The sequence below is a fragment of the Phragmites australis genome, chromosome 19 (assembly GCF_958298935.1).
Source record: "Phragmites australis chromosome 19, lpPhrAust1.1, whole genome shotgun sequence".
Taxonomy (NCBI): Eukaryota; Viridiplantae; Streptophyta; class Magnoliopsida; order Poales; family Poaceae; genus Phragmites; species Phragmites australis.
The window spans coordinates 6,124,844-6,144,877 of record NC_084939.1 but is presented as its reverse complement, the minus strand read 5'-3'; the positions used below and the strand labels follow the sequence as shown (position 1 = coordinate 6,144,877).

The window sequence follows — 20,034 nt, the reverse complement described above, 5'->3', positions numbered from 1 at the left end:
GGAATTCAATACCCAATTGTGTACTTTTGTACGTGAATTTTATGCCTCTAGAACTAGAAGATTAACTCCAACAAGGTGCAAAAATTCAGCTCAAGCACGAAAACAAAAATTACAACCGAGATCGAAAACTTCAAAAAAAAAAAAGGGAACCAATAGAGTGAAACTAGAAGGAGGGAATTCAAGCATATGCAAAAACAAAAACTTCATTACTCAAAAAGGTCAATCCTATTTTAGGCAAATTACAAAGATTTTCCTTTTGAAACTCACACCTATTACATATGCTAAGCACTCATCCTTTCTCTCTTCTAAAACCCTAGCACTACGCTATCAAAAGGGTGACACAAGGGGCTCAAGTGGCTGGTTCAAACCCTCTCATAGTCCTACCCCTCTATTTATAGACCTAGAAAATCTGACTCCTAAATTTTCTAGCTTGTTACCAAAATACATCTCTCTTGTAATACACTTCTACCTACCATCGGGGGTATTTAGTTCCATTTCTTGCTCCATCCATTGAACGGCCGCGACGCCTTCACAACTTAGCTTCGCATCGATGCAAGCTTCACGATGACGCCACATACTCCTCTAATCCTCCCACAGTTTTGAGGTGCAACCGTGAAACCCTCTGCACGCTTCTCAAAGCGTGACTCGTCACTTGCTTACACCTTAAGCAAGCGCTCTGATGTTGACACGTGTATCCGTCTTGCGATTCTGAATACCGACAAGTCTCTCCCGCTCTCGATCATTCGGACCGTCTTGTCACTTGCATTGGCATCCCTTTCGCTTGATTTTGTCAACACCGTGTCTTCGTCCTCCGTTTCATACTTTGCTTGACCTCCATGTATACAGCTAGTATCATCCTTGACTCCGCACAGCCTACTTGATCGTCCGACACCAAGCACCCGCTTAGCCCCGATCACCCATCCTTAACCGTCAAGTTGCATCCATTACCTGCACACCATGAGACAAATAAATACATTTCCCCAACTTCAACTCTAGTTAGTCCATAATCAAAATACTCAAACCAAACTCAATCAATCCAAAACTCGATAACCTTATCCATCACTCATCACATATAAATCAAAACACATTTCAATTTAATTTCTCATAAATTCAATGACATGCTGCAACATCTGGTCATTCAGATATAGTTCACAGCCTCCAATACCAATAGGAGCAAGCTTGTCAAACATAATGTTCTCGGTGACACCTCTCAGGTTTTCAGATTGAGCCTATAAAGCGGCGTCATATCCACAGTATCTTCGAAAGAGCATCTCATAAGAGGTCCTGTGTCATTGCGATTGATACCGTGCCTTGTAATAGCCATCAGGTGACCTTTGAATGTCATTGTATCGCAAAGAATGGCCAGCTGACTATAATTCACATAGGATCCATCAAAAGATATGACCACCCGAAGCTCTTGCCAAGAGGGCTCGACGGACAGCGCCTCAATTCTAAGAACCTCAATCACATCAATTGCATGGTTGTTGTTGTCCTTGTTCCACCAACATCCTCATGACACATGACAGCCAAGATGTTGACACCTTTCGTATGAAGCATCCACTCATTATCTGGTTTAAAACCATCACTTTCATAAAATTTATTGACCTTCCCATATTTGATGAACACCTTGTTAATATCTGGAATGCCTCGAAGAGCCATCTTTTGTCAACATGTTACTCTCTATCTTCTTGAGGAAGAGGTCATCCTCAGGAGACTCATCTTGTATTTCCTCTTTCGAAGCTTTGTCATTTGTGATGCGGAGACGAAGTGACATTTATTACTGACAAAACATCGGCAAAGATAGTGACATAACATCTGTCGGCGATACTATGTTGGGAGACAAGTTCTCTATCGGCGATTAAAAAGGAAATCAATGTCAATCTATCTGTAAGCAATTTGAACTTGCGAATCAAACTATCTGTCTATGAACCATGTCCAGTTGAATATAAACATTTCCACGATTCAGGAAGGATGCAACCGATTTTTGTGCAGTGATTCCCGAAGAGTTAATGAAGCACAGACAACATGATGTATTTTGATCTAGGATGGATAAAGCCCTCAACCGCACGGTCCAAAATGCACAAACCAAGACAAGGGTATCTCACGATCCGGTGAGCAAATACCTACGCAACGGTAGGAAACCTCATGCCAAGATGAACTCCTAGATTGGAATGAAACAAAGACAAAGAGTACCCACCATGGCGCCTAACAAATGGTAGTTGCCTAGATTGGAATCAAGCAAACAAATGGGAGTTGCTGGGAAACTGAATTTTGATGAATCTGATCGTTGCCAGTGAAGTGCGGCAAAATGTTAGGTTTGGCGGGGGCACTGGTGGACTGATGTTATTTGGTTTCGCAAAAGCGCATCTAATCCTTTTAAATTGTTGCTGGCACACGTACGTTTGCATGCTTCCATGAGGAAACAGGCGGCACGTAGGAGGCGCCGTTCCAGTGCCATCCGTCGTGCTTTCCGCGTCTTCCAGACGTCGTTGAACTCCGTCGTCTGCGTGCCATCTCCATGGCCGTGGTGTGAGCAAGCTTCATTTGCATGTTGCAAACTTGATTGTATGCCCGATGTTTTAAATTGGATATATGGATTTATGAAATTCAGGTTTGAACAAGAGGGATCTTGATTGATGACTGAGGTAATTCAGAGAGGATGTATTCGACCTATTTCGAGATTAAGATGATAGCTTCAACTGTTCCTGTGTGCGTGTTTTCTTTGATCGGCGCTTCCCCAATTGCATGGCCTTCTAGGAGGCCAGGGGGGGCTCAAATCCCCGTCCGTTCTACTTCTTCCTTGAGTCTTACCATCGGGCTCTATGCCCGTCTGTGTGCATGTGTGTGTTAAAACATTGTTAGAACTGGATGATAAATTGCTTGATGTTTGTTTGTTTGTTTTGTTTTGTTTTAGGGCTAGCTTGTTCGATGTTTTGGTTGGCTCGCTCGATGCCATTTTTTAGATGGCTGCCTGGGTGCTGCGAGATGACAGCCTGAGGCCTAGCTCTTTTCAACTCACTGGATCAATTGCACCAGATTGCTTGGACTGGACAATTGCACATGCACAGCGTTGCATAGTGCCAAGTCAAGCATACTACCTAATAATGCTCTGTGCAACAAGCAGCAGCCACCTGATAATTGTTACGAATTGATGTATATATATATGTGCTAAAGTGATGAATTTCCAAGCCTGGATGTATGTTTGGATCTTCACCTTTTGAAATGAAATTGATTTTCGGATGTTCAGTTGGTATGTATCTTTTCTGGCCATGTTCATCATGACACAATTATAGAATAGCTCAACGCATCTCCAGTCCCATTTTCTATTGTGAAACAAGAAACACAACTTTGCAAGTTACATCATCTATGGTGTCAAAGCCCCCATGAGGCCATGAGACGTCCGTGAGACTCAATATAAAACGTCCGTGAGACTCAATACAATACATCATCTATCCATTACAATATGTTCATCCTTCTACATGGTATCAAAGCTTCAAACCATTTCGTCAGGAGATGCAGCACTACTCTGCGCGTAGTCGCACGCTTCGCCCACCGTCAAGAAGATCCACTCATGGCCGATGACCTGGAGCACCTTCGAACTGTCCAGCTTCCTCATGATCTCGCTCCCCGGGTTCGCCAGGGCGATCTGGATGCTTCTCTTGTCGAGGTACTTCTTGAGATCGTCCACCATCTTTGTCCCGCTCGAGTCGATGCTCGCAACGGCACCCATGTCCAGGACAACGCACCACAAGCTCTCCTCATTCTGGTCCTTGATCCGGTCCTCCTCGTCGTCGATCCACCGTGCGATCCTCTCTCGCAGGTAGCTCGCGTTGGCAAAGTAGATGGGCGAGTCAATGCGCAGCACGAGCACCCCTGGCACGCCCTTGGCCATGGTGTACTGGTCCATCCTTCGGTAGACCGCTGAGTCAGGCATCTTCCCGAGGGCCGTCGTCCTCGGCCGCGCAACGAACAGCAGGATCCGGAGAACCAAAACCCCAACCGCGACGACGAGTCCGATTTCGATGCTGCCGAAGACGACACCGAGGAAGGTGCCAAGGCAGACGAAGAAGTCGACCTTGTCCACCTGCCAGAGGCGCTCCGCGGCGCGGATGTCGACGACACCCAGCATGGCCGAGGCGATGATGGCCGCGAGCGCCACCTTCGGTGTGTGGCGGAAGAGCGGCGTCAGGAAGAGAAGCGTGAGCATCACGGCCACCGCCATCACGGCGTTCGACGCGGCCGTCCGGCACCCGGCGTCGCGGTTGACTGCCGACCGTGAGAAGGGGCCCGCGGTGAGGTAGCAGGAGGTGCAGGACCCCGCCATGTTCATCAGCCCGAACGCGATCATCTCCTTGTTCCCGTCGACATGGTAGTTCTTGGACATGGCGAAGCTCCTCGCTACCGCACTCCCTTCAGCGAGGGCGATGATGCCGGTGAGGATCCCGGTCTTGGCGGTGAGCCACGTGTGCGGCGACGAGAGGAGCAAGCTCTTCACTGACAGCGGATTTATTCCTTTCTTGACGTAGCCAATCGTTTGAATGCCGTGCTTCTCGCCGTCGATGAGGTAGACCAGGACAGTGGAGAGGATGACTGACACCAATGGCGCCGCCGCAGACACCCAAAAGAACTTAGGCCACCTCTTGCTGACGTAGCGAGTGATTTGCAGGAAGAGGAGGAGGCAGCATCCAAGAACAAAGGGTTCCCATCTCCACTGGGGCGACTGCGAGAAGACGGCGCGCATGACGGCTGGGAGGTCGGTGGCGGTGGTGAAGTGGCGGAGGCCGAGGAACCCGCTGAGCTGCTGCAGGCACACCACTGTCGCCGCGCCGCCCATGAACCCGACGATCGCCGCGTGCGACAGGAAGTCCACGAGGAAGCCGAGCCGGAGGACGCCCAGCGCCGCCTGGAAGACGCCGGCGAAGAAGGTGGCCGTGAACGCGAGGCGCGCGTACAGCGCCGGGTCCTGCGCCGGTGGCGCCGTAGCCCCCAGCATCGACGCGAAGAGGAGCGAGCCCACGGCCATCGTCCCCACGGCCAGCTCCCGCGAGCTCCCCATCGCCGCGTACACCAGCGCCGGCACGAAGCTCGAGTATAGGCCGACGACGGGGTCGAGGCCGGCGAGCCTGGCGTAGCTTATGCCCTGCGGGACGGCGAGGCTGGTGACGGTGACGCCGGCGACGAGGTCCGACTGGAGCGCGCCGAGTGAGTACGATGGCAGCCACTCCAGGCACGGAAACACGTACCGGAGCACGGCCAGCGCGCGGCCGCGGCCGCTGACCTCGCGCGCCACGGCGCGGAACGGGTTGTCCGGGAATAGCGTCTCCTTGAGGCTGGCCCCGAGCGTGCAGAGGAACGGCCGCGGCGGGGGCACCGGCACGCGCCCCGGCCGGCCGCGGGCGACAAAGACCTGCTGCCCCGCCATGAGTGTACTCTTGTTACGTGCTAGCGATCGAACTAATTGCTTCGCTGGTGGTATTGGAGTGCTTGTGAGCGAGAGTACGCTGAATATATAGTGCCACAATCCGTACGTGTGTAGAATTCGGAATACGACTCGTCAGAGGAAAGTACCAACCAATCTTTGCAGAGGTCCGTATATGACTCGGACTCGGAGTCGCATATGATCACTCGCTCGGGTTGGAAAAGCAATCCCTAGCTACTATCTGAAAATTCGAGCGCCTGTACGTGGGCCTAATACGAGTACCTCTAAATCATTATGAGCAGTTCATTCTTCCCAATCCAATGGATGATATCAGTTAAGACTTCCTTATACTCATCCGTAGAGGGAGTATTATTCTCTAAGGGCAAAACTGTAACCAGTACAATCCAAAAACACATCCACGCATATATGCGCAGCTTCGGGACGTAGTACACGCCAGCGATCTAAGGGAGACGTTGTTGCTGCGCAACTTCGGGATGTAGTACACGCCGGTGAGTACCTGGTCTTCCTCATTCATGCATGTGAACCGCACCGTCCTGCGCCCACAGATGTTAATGACAGAACTGTCATCGAATTTAACAGTTCCGATTACACTGGAACCAAGCTCTAGGTACCAGACACTGTCTTGCACGTCTTCTTCGTGTCCGAGGTGCACCTGTGCGTGCACCTCTCTTTCTGGGCCACAGGTGCGTGTGTGCGGTGCGTCACCTCCGTGACCGCCCACACTAGAGCCATCAGGAGTATCGGCTTGTCATCGTTGATGCGCGTCAAGTTGACATGTTCCTTATGCCCTCGGCGCGGAGCACGGCAGTCCCTAGAGTAATGAGCCATCTTGTTACAATTGTAACATTTTACCTTGGTCATGTCGCGCTCTTTGGTGCCGCTGGTTGTGCCTTGGCCTTGCTTGCGTTGGCACACGCGTGCAGCCTACTCCTTCTCCATGAGAAGTAGGTGGCCATCGGGAGTGTGCGCGTCAGTGAAGTCGAAGTATTCCTCCACCAAGTGCAACCGTCCGGTGAGTTCCTCGATTGAGAGTGTGCACACAGGTCGAGGAGGCTTTTGATGGCGATTGCCACCTGGGTGTACCACGGTGGCACCACACGATGGAGGGTTTCGATCATGACCTTGTCATCCTCCAGCATGTCGTTGAGCGTGCTAAGGTTGTTGACGAGTCCAGTGAGGCACATGGAGAAGTCCATGGACTCTCCATCCTTGAACGTTATCGATTTGAACCCTGATAGTAGCTTCTGAGCATTGGCTTCACGAATGCGATCGATGCATATTCGCATGATCTTCACCGTGCTTCCATTGACATTTCCTTCATGGCCAGGCTTGATAGCATCTCGGGCGGCACTACTTGAAGGATAGCCAACAGTGCCATCATGTCCTCACTCTTGCCAGCTATCCTGTGGTCGCCTGGTCGACCGCCGTCCACAAGTCATGTGCCCTCAGGTTCATGCGCATCACGAGAGCTTCAATGGTGTAGTTGGTCGCCGTTAGCGTGGGGGTAGACGAATGAGCCACCGGACTCCCTCACAACGCACTCATGTACCACAAGTTTTTGTCCGCCCTTCGTGTCTGGCTCCTTGCACAAGTCCCTGATGGAGTGCGTGAGTTGGGCCGGGTTTTTTGGGCTTCTTCTGCCATGGTTGTCAGAGCTTGAACACGGCTCTGATGCCAATTGTTAGCGGCACCTCTCTCTCACACTGTGCGCACAACACTCTGAAAGCACACAGAACCCTGAAAGCATGCACACACATAGAGAAAGAGAGTCGAGAGAGAGCAAACAACAGAGACATGTTTTTGCGCTGTGCTAAAACTGCTGCATTTTTCTTTTCATTCATCTCTTATTTAAACAAAGGTAATACATAACATTACTATGCACAAGCTAATTACCAATTACTCCCTCCGTTCAGAAATAGTAGGCATATTTTATTTTGAAAAAGTCAAAATTTGTGTACTTTGACTAATATTTAATCAAATTATAAGAATGTCTAGTATATAAAAATTATACGACTAGATTCATAATTCAAAATGGTTTCACACTATATAGATTTTGTAGCTATAAATGATATATTTTGTGATAAAACCTTAGTCAAAATCTAACTTTGAAGACCGAACCCAAAAAAAATACGTCTACTATTTCTAAATAGAGGGAGTACCATGTATGAGCTAATTACCATTCATGAATGATGATTAATGCCCTGCCATGGATGAGCTAATTACTACCATATATGCATGCTGACTAATGCCTTAAAATGAATGTGGATCAGTGCCGGACATAAATGATAATTAATGCCCACTAATTAACATGTGTATATATTTGCCTATGGCCTCCAGGAATAAAAGTTGCTATTCCTGATATGGTATTAGAGCTAAGTTTTGCATTAGGGATGTAGCAACTCGTCCCGATCTAGATCTAGTCCACCCAATCTCTCTCTCTTCCTATCAACGTTCATTTACTCATTGGCTTGACGTCCAACTAGTCGGCATCGATTGCTCCTTCCATCATGCCACTGCTCTGACTCCTCCCTAACCCAACCAGGCACGACTCCGCGTGCTAGGATGGATTCTCCATGGCCCCACCTCTCCCTGGCAGAATCCGTCGCCTCGCGTTAGCCCGCCTCCTGTGCCGGGCTGCCCCAGCCAGATCCGTCACCCCTGAATCCCCCGGTTTGCACCACCACTGCTGGTCTGCGCGGCCCCAGCTTGGATTAGCTCCGCCGTTGTTGTGCTGCATCCCCCATGATAGGCTTGCATATCTCTTTGTTCTGTTAATAGAGATAGTCACCTAACACTAAAAAAAGGAAGAGAAAAAGGAGCAATTGTTACCATTTTTCTTCTTCGCTCTCACCATCGCTCACCACTCCTCTTTTGAGTTCTCATCGTCGTTTGTCACCTCTTCATGATGTATTTGGTCACCATTTCAATTCCTCAGTGCTCGGTGATCTTTGGTGGCACCAATTATCGGGACTTACACAACATATGCACATTCACATGTGTGGTCTCCGTCTTTGGGGCGCTCTCTTTGGCGACATTCCTTGTCCGCCTTCCTCTGTTCCACCGATGAAGCATGTCCAATCATCTACTGACAAAGGAGGCAAAGCAGCTACTAAAGCTGCCGCCACTACCTATGATAAGGTTATCTCCTCCTACCGTGATGCCTTGGAGCTGTACCATGATTGGTTGTTTGACTATGCTCAGTTGATGGATGATGATGCTTATGCAACATCCATTCTAGTTTCTAGCATGGAGCTTAGGTTTTCTCCTGAGATTGTTGAGTTATCTACTACCTTTAAGATATAGACTCATCTTCGTTAGAACTATGAGCCTTCTGGGATGCTCTTTACCTGTCTATTGTTCTCTAGGAGCAGTCTCTTCAGCAAGGTGATGCCACCATTGATGGGTTTTATGCTCAGAGTCGGTTGTGTGTCACTAGTTGGACTCCCATTGTGTTACAGGTTGTCGCTCCAGCTCCTATTAGTGCTACATGGATATGCGTTCTAAATAGGATTTTTTATGCCTCTATGAATTCCTTACTCGTCTTCATCTCGAGTTTGAGTAGCATCATGCTTTGCTGCTTGCACATCATCCTTGTGTCATGCTTGTGGAAGCCCTTACGGAACTATGCTCGAAGGTAACTCATTTGCATGGTTATGGATTGTTGCCACTTCCCTCATTTTTGGTTCTTCATCCACCTGTTGTGCCTATGTCTTCTTCTACACTGCAGCATGCTCCTCATGCAACTCCTTTGCCTTCTGCAGCCTCCTCAGATGGTGGTGGTTGCCCTCTCTACACCTACTGCAACAAGGAGGGACATGTTGGGACAAACTGCTACCAAAAGAAGTAGTAGCTTCGATGTCCTCTAGTACTTCTACCCTAACTATCTTTTCTATCGACACTTAGTAGGAGATTGTAATACTGCTTTGCCACTTGGTTCTACCTCTGCCTCTTCACCAATAAGTTCTGCTGCTCCCTCTTCTGACACTAAGAGACCACCTTCTACGTAGTCAGGCACATCGCTTTGGATTCTTGACTCAGGGGTCTCTTTTCATATGACTTCTAAGTCTTACAGTCTATATTCACTTCATCCTCTTATTTCTCCTCTTCATATCATTACCATTGATCGTACTTCTCTTTCTATTGCTGGTTAGGGAACCATTTGCACTTCTTCATTTAGTGTCCCTTATGTTTCTTATATTCCTCAACTCACCATGCAATTAATGTCCATTGGTCAGCTTACTGATCATGATTGTAACATTATTCTAGATTTTAACTCTTGTTGTGTTTAGGATTATTGCACGGGTACTTCGGTTTGTATTAGCGCCCGGTGCCATGATTCTCAACGTCTATTGGAGCTTGACTGGCTTCTTCCTTATGCTACCGCCTCCAATTTTCCTGGTTCCTCGACTACTATCTCCTTCCAGTAGTGGCATCACTATCTTAGTCATGTATGTCGGTTGCAACTTTCTTCATTAGTTCATCGTGGTCTTCTAAGGCTTGTCTCAGAAGATGTGTCTTTAGATTTTCAAGGTTATAATATTCGTAAATAGATTCAACTCCATATCCCTGGCCCCTTCTCTCGAGCTCTCGTTCCACCCCACCCGCCTCTTATTCATCACCATGCTGGCGCCGCCATCACCACCTTGCTCCAAGCTGCACCACCTCTGTCGTTGCCAGATTCTGCAAGGAGAGCCTCACCGCTACCCAGAGGAAGCAATAGGCAGAGGGGAATGGCCTTTGCGGACTGAGGTGGAGCGGGCAGCACTGGAGGAGAAGCCGTGGAAGCAGGAACGCGGCTGAGGGGATGGAATGACTTCGACTGGCGGTGGGCAACCTAGGAGCGGAGAGGCGGTGGGATCTAGGAGGCGATGGAGCGTGTGGGTGAAATGTGATTGGAGCAGGGCCCGGGGGTGGGGGAGTGGGATGCGGTGGAGTCGTGGGGTGGTTTGGGCAATTTCTTCAACGGGTGGGAGAGCTGGATCGGGAGAGAATGGCACGAGAACGAAGCAAAACCGATGGGGGAGCAGAACGAGATTGTGGCGGAAAATTCGGGAGTGGAACGCAGATAGGAGTGGAACCAGAACATTTTACATCTTTTTTAAATAGTACATATCATTCCCGCGAACTCATACAACCATTTCCATTTGATCCCTAGCATGCCACCGTGGACGAAACCGGCCCAAACCCGAACTACTTCTCTGAGGCATAGCTGAAGGTCACGTCGCAGCATCGCACGAGCACGTTGCCACCATTGACGCGGCAGAGCCCACCACCGACAGGCCTGAGCTTGGACTGGTCGACGGCCAGGGTGGTTGTTGAGGGTCTTCAGTCAATAAGAACAATTGAATGGTATCGCTTCTTACCCTTTTGTTGCATACATCTATTAATTATGTACTTTTGTTGCAAACTTGTATTAGTTATGATCTCTAGTCAGTAACATGTGAAATAACATGGTTAAGTATTCATGAATGAGATGAGATATGAATTAATTGTGTATGTGTGTGATATTGTATATGCTAAGATAATTATATGTGCATGTGAAACTTGAATACATGTTTATCTCGCTGTATGTTATATTATTTGTGCTATGGTCGAGAACGACTAGATTCTATACAGGAGAGAGCGACCATCAGTGCTGGCTCAGGACAAAAAATCGCACTGATACGGAGACTATCAGTGTCGGCTTGTACCAAAAATCTGCGCTAATAGTCTCAGTTCAATGCTGGTTTCTTCATGAGGCGGCACTAATACTTATTATCAGTGTCGATTAATAAACCGTAACTACCAGTGCTGAGTAACCAGTGCCAGTTCAAAAATCACCTTTGATAACATTTTGAGTCAGTATTGATGACTATTTGTATAGTAATGTGTAGCATTGCCATTATATTAAACTCATAGGTCCACTGGCGATTTAGAACGAACAAGAATTTGGCCTTTACAAAGTTTTCCACATGGAGAAAAATAGTATAAGATTCATTTTTCCCTTCCATTATATGATGCATATAAAATTTGTAACAGGACCATATTTTCAGGCTCGATTGTTTTGTCGGTTCAAGATTTAAAGATGACAAGACATGAAGGACTCTTCTTGTTTGTCACCATCAGTGTACGACTTCAAGCATTGCTGTAACAGCGTTTTATTGATTTCATACAATCGAGCATTCCATTTCCCTTGTCTCAAGGGAAATGCAGAAAAGGAACATTCAGATTCAGATACAACTTTTGTTCAGTGGAGAGCAATGAAATTAGTGGAAGGGGTCAGGTTCTTAGCCATTAGCAATAGTTGATTGAAATTCTAGCTTTGCAATGAAAGGCATAGCCAAAGCATGCCTTCATCAGTTCTTTGCCAAATTAATCTTTGTATCACATGACATATATTTGTGATGTCTCTAAAGACAATAGATACAGAAAAAGGAGATGGAGAAAGTGTTCGCCGACACAGCATCTTGTGACACATCTCAGGAAACGAATGAATATAGGCATCCAAAAAGGAATTTGTAATTCTGTTCCGTGCTTGTAGGCTCCCCCAATTATGTTCAGCACTCAGAATTTGGTTGAATATAATTCCACGCATCATAGAGTTCAGTCTCCCTAAAACTCAAAAGTTCTGATGCGACCGTGTGAACATGCCAGTGCTGGTGAGTTTAGGAGAGGGGGTTGTGGTTCGGGTTTCACCGATGATCCCAGAGTTTAGAGGGAGGCTGAAGTGGCAACTGAACTGGTGATAGGCTACGGCGTGGTGGTACAGCGAGGTGACAACACCACGGATGGGGTTGGTAGTGGGGCGATGACAACGAAGCAATTAGCGCAGCAGCGGATGGTGGGCGTGGATCCGATAGCGAGATAGCTACCAGAGACGGTGGAGGGCGAGGCAAGGGCAAGTGACAGGATGAATCAAATGATGTCACGAGCGAACAGAAGAGCGACTGCAAGGTGTAGATGATCCATCCATCGTTAAAATTGTATCCGACAGCTAAGTTCCATGGCCTGAAAAATCATCTATTTTTAGATGCTGAAGTATAGCATCTCCCATATAATTCCTGAACATCCGGGATATATACATTTTACAGAGGCTATATATTTTTAATTTACTAGTAAGGTGCCCGTGCTTTGTAACGGGTCTAAATTATAAGGACTAGACACATCACGTTTTAGTAGCAATGCACGACCCCCTCCCTCAAAACCCTTCTTATTTCTTGCGTCTACCTCCTTCGGCCTCCGCCTCGAAACAGTTCTAAATTGTAAGGATGTGACCCATCATGCTTTATTAGCAACGAGCGACCCCCTCCCCTAGAACCCTTCTTATTCCTTGCACCTACCTCCTTTGGCCTCCGCCTCATCCCGGCCCAGCCGATGGCGTCCATGCTACCTCGCTATGGCTCCGAGCTACCGCCCCCACCTTCATCCCCCACCCTCTTTGGTCGCCCCCAACGAGCTTTGGAATTGCAACATTGGAACACGAGAAGGATTGCAACATTTTTTCAAACATTATTGCGATATTGCTAGTCAACATAATATCAACATAATAATTAATTCAATGAATATCAACATAATAATTTCCTCCAATGAATATAATAATTAATTCAATTTTTGGCCTCAAAGCTTTCTGATAGGACCAAAAATAAGCAACCAGTAACTTCCCAATATCAGCACAATAAACATAACAACGCAAACAAATTTCAGATACAATGGACTGATTAAATTGATATTACTTCCACTATAAAACAAGGACTAATTGGCATTCTAAACCATGAACAAACAACAATTTTATGTGTGCAGAACATCAGAACATGCAGTTTCGGATCTGACGAATCACTTGGATATTCGATATTTTAGGTTTAAGGTGGTCGATCAATGCCTTTACTGTAGACAGACAACATCATCCATGGATGCATATGTGTAGTTCGTAATTTTGCCAGATTTCGAGATGCCTAAACTATCCCATTTACATTCAAGGAATTATGTGACCTTGCTGCATCTTGTATGATTCAGCTGAGCTGAGTTGCTTGCATTAGATGGATCTTCACACCAAATAAGCGTTACGTGCAGCTCCCCACAAGGTTGTGGGCGCTTTCATCTTTGAGAGTCTTCCCCTTGCCCTCGTGCCTGCTCCTGGCCTTCCCAGGTTTTTTCAGCATCTGCTGTTATCAGAGGTTCAGTCAGAATCGACAATGTTCAGAAGTGCTCCATCATGGCATCACTCCAATAAGTTTAGCCTTGTGTGAGATACTAACACTGGGACAATGCACAAGAATAGGCTTAGACATTTACCTTCTTAAGTAGCATGTCAGTCTACCACTCCATCTCTCGGATTTGCTCCACAGTCATCCCATACCACTCGTCGATTCACGTGAAGCACAACCGGTGGCCAAGAACAGCGCCCTCTGTAGCAGTCTCACATTCTGCCTCACCTACAAAAATGTGTGGTAACATAATAAACATTATCCTTAGTAAAGTGTCCGTGCGTTGCGACGGTTCCTAAATCGTACCCAAAATGTATATTTCATTTCTCGGGCTAACCAACTGATCAGAATATGCAATTCCTCGAAATATGAATGATATTGAGTGTCCATGCGTTGAAACTTCAGTGACTCTCAAACATCGAAAGACAAGAACAATACTTTTTCCCATTTGAATTCAACTAAAGGATTCATGAGATTATATGCAAGATCAAATATTGTATGGATGTCAAAATCTAGTTTAGTAAATTGATCAATTTAACCAAAAGTCAGTCATGAAGTAAGGATCAGAAAAATAAGTTCATCAAATAAGCAGAAAAAGAAAGATGCATCTACTCGTATACAGACGGAGATATTTCCAACTATCTGGTAACACTAAAACGAAATTTTGCCGTGGATGGCATCTAAAATACATAGAATCATTAGCAAATTTGATCATGTAGTTTGACAAGACAACTATAACCTTGGAGATGCTACACTAAACTGAAATTTTACTATGGGGGACATTTATAGATACACAAAAGCATCAGCCAATTTGATCATGTAGCACAACAAGACAATTATAACCTTGGAAAGGGAACTCTAGAACCTTCATATGGTGAAGCTTTGTCAAGTTTATCTTCATTGTGAGATCAAATCCATCCTTTGGGGGATCAAGAATTTGCACAACTGACCCAAAAGCTGCCTTTGTAGTCTTAATGGGACCAAGTGGAAGCCCAGTGGGAGCAACAAAGCAACTGATAGCACCATTACCTTTGGATTCCTCATAGAAAACTGAAATTAAAACCCAATTCCACCATGTAGCAGTCAATGTCCATGACCTTGTCACCGCTGCACCGTACCAACACCACATGAATTGAAATGAAATATAGACAAACCAACAAGGCCAGTAGCAGCAGCATCATCCAGTTTGCGAAGAAGGGTGGTAGCAAGCGGCTTGCCTGAGGACTTAGTTCCTGCAGGATCTGGAGCAGGAACCTTGACAGTGACTGAAGCTACTGGTGGTGTTGCTGGTCTCGTGGATGCCATCACGGCGGCCGTTCACCACTCGAGGATATTGGTCGTGTCTGGAGGAAGCGTGGACGGCCCAGCGGTGGATTCGGATAGGGTGGATGACCCAGCAACGGAGAGCACCGCCTCTCCCCGACACCTTCTCTCGAGCTCCCGTTCCACCCCACCCGTCTCTTGTTCATCACCAGGCTGGCGCCGCCATCGCCACCTTGCTCCAAGTTGCACCGCCTCCGCCGTTGCCGGATTCCACAAGGAGAGCCTCACCGCTACCTAGAGGAAGCAATAGGCAGAGTGGAACGGCCTTTGCGGATTGATGTGGAGCAGGTAGCGCTGGAGGAGAAGCCACGGAAGCAGGAACGCGGCTGAGGGGATGGAACGACTTCGACTGGCGGTGGGCAGCCCGGGAGCGGAGAGGTGGTGGGATCTAGGAGGCGATGGAACGCGTCGGTGAAATGTGATTGGAGCAGGGCCCAGGGGTGGGGGAGTGAAATGCGGTGGAGTCGTGGGGTGGTTTGGGCAATTTCGGCATGGGGTGGGAGAGCTGGATCGGGAGAGAACAGCACGAAAACGAAGCGGAACCGACGGGGGAGCAGAACAAGATTGTGGCAGAAAATCCGGGAGAGAAACGCAGATAGGAGCGGAACCAGAACGCTTTACATCTTTTTTAAGTAGTACAGATCATTCCCGCGAACTCATACAACCATTTCCAGTTGATCCCTAGCGTACATCTTTTTTAAGTTGTATAGATTATTCCCGCGAACTCATACAACCATTTCCAGTTGATCCCTAGCATGCCACCGTGGACGAAACCGGCCCGAACCCGAACTGCTTCTCCGAGGCATAGCTGAAGGTTACGTCGCGGCCCCGCACGAGCGCGCCGCCACCATTGACGAGGCAGAGCCCGCCACCGATAGGCATGAGCTTGGACGGGTCGACGGCCAGGGTGGTGACGAACCCGCCGCAGGCCACCCGGACGTCGGACTGGGCGCAGCTGCACGTGTTGCGCACGGCCACCGCGTACACCGGCTGCCCGTGCGCCCAGCCTCCCGTGCCGGACTGGGTCACCACGATGCTCGACAAAGGGCAGCTGGCGGCGCCGCCTGCTTCTGTACACATTGGTAATGCATATTTGTTAATAGTTTTTTTTTTTTGGCAAATTCAACACATGGATTATGCAATGGCTAGGAAGGCAAACCTCCACTGCAAAGGCAGCACAGCAACAAGAACGCAAACATCTTCAGCATGGACTCCATTTCCGACTTCTCCTTTGCTCTAGTATCAGCCTACGGTACTTGTGTTGCAGAAACTGCACTTATCTATGGTTGTGCACAGTTCGTCATTTTAGCGAGCTATTTATAGACCGACGTGAGGTACATTATCTTCTTTTTTTAGTAGGGTTACTACTGCCAAATATCGGCTCACACATTAGGCAAGTATTTGTTGCAGTTTGGAGGCATAGAACCTATTAATTTTTCAGTTTTTTGAGGAATCTACGGAGGGGAAGTTTCCCACATGAATTAAATTGATCTTCAAACGAAGTTACAACACTACTACAGAACATATTATAATTAGCGCTCTATCAGTGCCGGTTATTAAAAAACCGACACTAAAGACGTATCAGTGCCGGTTATTAAACCCCCCACGCGAACAATGGTTGATGCGCTAAGAACCGACACTGAAAAATCACTATCAGTGTCGGTTTGTAGTTAGAACCGACACTGATACATCAGTGTCGGTTCTAGCTACGAACTGATACTGATAGTAACTTTTCAGTGCCAGTTCGTACCACAACCGACACTTTTAATGAAAGGACTATCAGTGCCGGTTCGTGTCACGAACCGACACTGATAGTTGATGACAACCGATTTTTCAAAATTCATAACTTTTTCATACGGTGTCGGATGGAGATAAACTTTATATGAATATTATAGGTTTCGATGAGATCTATAACTTTGTAGTTGACAACTTTTCATTTGAAATAATGTAGATGCCAAAATAATCATGACAAACTTTTAGCATGAGGGGTCAAAAGGAAAATATCTCGTAGTGCTATCAGCAATGAGAAATAGGTGAGATGGTAAGGAATGTAAGTGCGAGGGAGAAGGTCACGGCTTCGAATCCAATGGAATGCACATACAAGAAAAAACGTGACGACGATATGTGCGTGTGGGGTAGCTCGGGCCTCGGTCACTGGTTGGTTTCAAAACAAAATCAAAATATGGATTTTTGAAACCGACTATCAGTGCCGGTTCCAATTAAGAACCGACACTGATAGCACTTTTAGTGCCAGTTCCGGAACCGGCACTGATAATCGGTGACTACCACTGCCGAGTAATCAATGTCGGTTCAAGAACCGTTACTGATGGTGATTTTGAACCTACACTGCTAGTCTGTTATGTGGTAGTGCAAGATCGAAAAACTGACTTCCTATTAATTCTGAGGTGCTAAACCATACAATAGAGGAAACTGAAAAGTCCAATCAGCACAGCTGCTGAGCTTGAAGTTTGAAATTTGAACGCGAGACTGCACTTCGGCCCTTGTGAAGCTGCAGGCCGGTCTCAATATAGTCGAAAACTTGCCAGCCCAAGACCTTGTACTATGCTGCATGTCTCACTGCCTTGGGCATCCATCATTTGTTGCCACCCAATTGACGCCCTTGCGGGAGGTGGGGACGGTTATGGAAGGAAAACGAGGAGATCTAAGGGAGGACTAAGGCCTCGCTAACCCAGCTTCGGACAAGCACATTATACCCTTCCTGCAAACTATCATCGGACAACAAATCTGAAGTGATTATCTTGGAACCAATTCTCAACCAAGGTTATTGTTCATTCGTATCTGGACAACCAGCCGCCGGACCCAGACGGTTTGTAAGGAACCCAAGCATGAGACCTAAGAGCTAGAGAATGTCTGCCAAGAGCAACAATCTATAAGTAGTAGAGAATGTCTGCCAAGGACAAAGGTGTAAGAAATATGATATACATACGTGGATCCTGTCCTACATGCAGGCTGGGTTTAAAGTAGATTTGGGACAGGGGTGTTATAAGTAGTATGAGAGCAACAATCTATATCGTGCAACATAAAAAACAGATTAATTGTGCCATATTGCTTGGACTGGACAATTGCACATGCGTAGCTTTGGGTGGTGCCAAGTCAGACATACTACCTTATAAAGCTTTGTGCAACTAACAGCAGCCACCTGATAATAATTGTTACGAATTGATGTATATAAATGCTAAGCGATGAATTTGCAAGCCTGATTGTATGTTTGAAGCTTCACCTTTTGACATGAACACTACTACAAAAGCTATTTTTCAAGACATTCAAGATTCATTTATACATGTGGTTCATGTGACAAACTGTTTGAGTAGTAGGTTAAGGTCTCGTGCGGTTTCGAGTCGCCTGTGAAAATTAATTTTCACAGACGATTCTTTATATTAACCGTCTATGAAAATAGCTCTATTTCTACATGTAGTTAACATAAGTAACTGCCTGTGAAAATGAAGCATTTCTACATGCGGTTCCTTATATCAACTGACTATAGAAATAGAGCTATTTCTACAAGCAGTTAACATAAGGAACCACCTGTAAAAATTTTCCACAGACAGTTTCTTATGTGAACCGCCTGTGATAATCTCTCTATATACAATTCCTCTCAGTGGGGAGCTCCATTTAGGCACAGCTGGTTGCTCGTTTCCTTACAAGGGGAAAATCTTCTCCTTCTATTTCCAAAAGGCGGCCGCGAGTTTTGGAAATAGAAGGGGAAGATTTTGTTTTCGAATTCATTAGAGGAGCCATCTAACGTAAGGATATCTCCTCCCTAGCTAGCATCTTTTTTAAGTTTAGATTTAGATTTAAGGCTTAATTGGGGTTTAGATGTGATCTAGAATCTCATGGTTCTAGCCATTTAGATCCTTGAATTAGCTAAAATTTGTGACAAATGTTGATTCAATTGTGTAGTTTCACATAATTCTAGTATTATATTTTAAAAATGTAGCTAAAATTTGATGTTTTTAGTCTCTAGGAGGTTTTGTCATAAATAAGGATTTTTTTGATATATCTAGATCTAGATTGAGATGTAGATGTAGAGGGGGAGAGAGTAATAAATCCATATTGTATTGAGCCATAAATTTGTGCCAATGTATTCAATTGTGTAGATATATTATAATCATAACAAGCCCATTTTTCCTATTTTTAAAAAAAGATTATTATGATTTTCTTATTAATTAATTTATAGATCTAATTTCGTGGCTGAAGTTAAAGATGGACAAAGCATGATGTACGATGCTCCAAGACATGGATAAATATAAAGCAAAGCACTCTCTACTTTTATTAAAGCCACCGAGAAGGACGCTTTGATTAAGAGGACAAAAAAAATACACTGTTCATGCTCTGACCCCAAGAACTAGAAATTTGTGGGACAAATCAAGCATAATTAAATCACACTTGATCTTGAGAGGTTTTGTCGAGGATTAATTACACATATGGTCCAAACACTGCAAACAACATACCTGCGAATCAAACGACAACATTGCTGTTGATCAAGTGGACAATGATGATGATGGATGATGATGCTGATTTCGATCTAGAGGAAATGTTGTGACACGCAGAACCGCATGTTTTAAGGGGCATGAGAGGTTTAGATAATTTTGACGCGTTATAGAAGGCATCAAAGGAACTTTTGTATGAGGAATCGAAGGGCTATGATAAGGAGTTTACGGTGTTGCATTCGGTGGTTGAACTTCTAAGATTGAAGGCTGACAATGGATGGTCCGACAAGAGTTTCTCAGATCTGTTGAGTCTCTTGACAGACATGCATTTGAAGCCTAACCCCTTGCCCACCACAACTTATCAGGCAAAGAAGCTTATCTACCCGTAATCATTGGATGTGTAAAAAATACACATAAGTTTGGACCACTATATCCTCTGCCATACAGAGTATGAAGCCTTTGATAGATGTCTAGTGTGCAATAAGAGTTGGTACAACATGAATGATGATTGTGAGGACGAAGATGCTTTCGCCAATGTGAAGATGGTGAATCCGTAGATAAAAAAAATATGAAAATATTGTCTTGTAGCCCGTCTAGTTAGCAAGCATATGACATTAATGGGTACACGTTTTATGCT

General features: G+C 46.1%; 2 protein-coding genes across 2 annotated transcripts; both read right to left on the bottom strand.

The window, feature by feature from the left end:
• Positions 1 to 3,493: 3,493 nt before the first annotated feature.
• LOC133900159 (sulfate transporter 3.1-like) lies at positions 3,494 to 5,422 on the bottom strand. Its single transcript, XM_062341291.1, has one exon. It carries the CDS (start codon positions 5,420 to 5,422, stop codon positions 3,494 to 3,496), a length of 1,929 nt encoding a protein of 642 aa, XP_062197275.1.
• A 10,274-nt stretch (positions 5,423 to 15,696) lies between these two features.
• LOC133900158 (TPD1 protein homolog 1B-like) lies at positions 15,697 to 16,163 on the bottom strand. Its single transcript, XM_062341290.1, has 2 exons — positions 16,106 to 16,163; positions 15,697 to 16,016 (listed from the first exon to the last, which is right to left on the bottom strand). Exons 1-2 carry the CDS (start codon positions 16,161 to 16,163, stop codon positions 15,697 to 15,699), a joined length of 378 nt encoding a protein of 125 aa, XP_062197274.1.
• Positions 16,164 to 20,034: the final 3,871 nt, after the last annotated feature.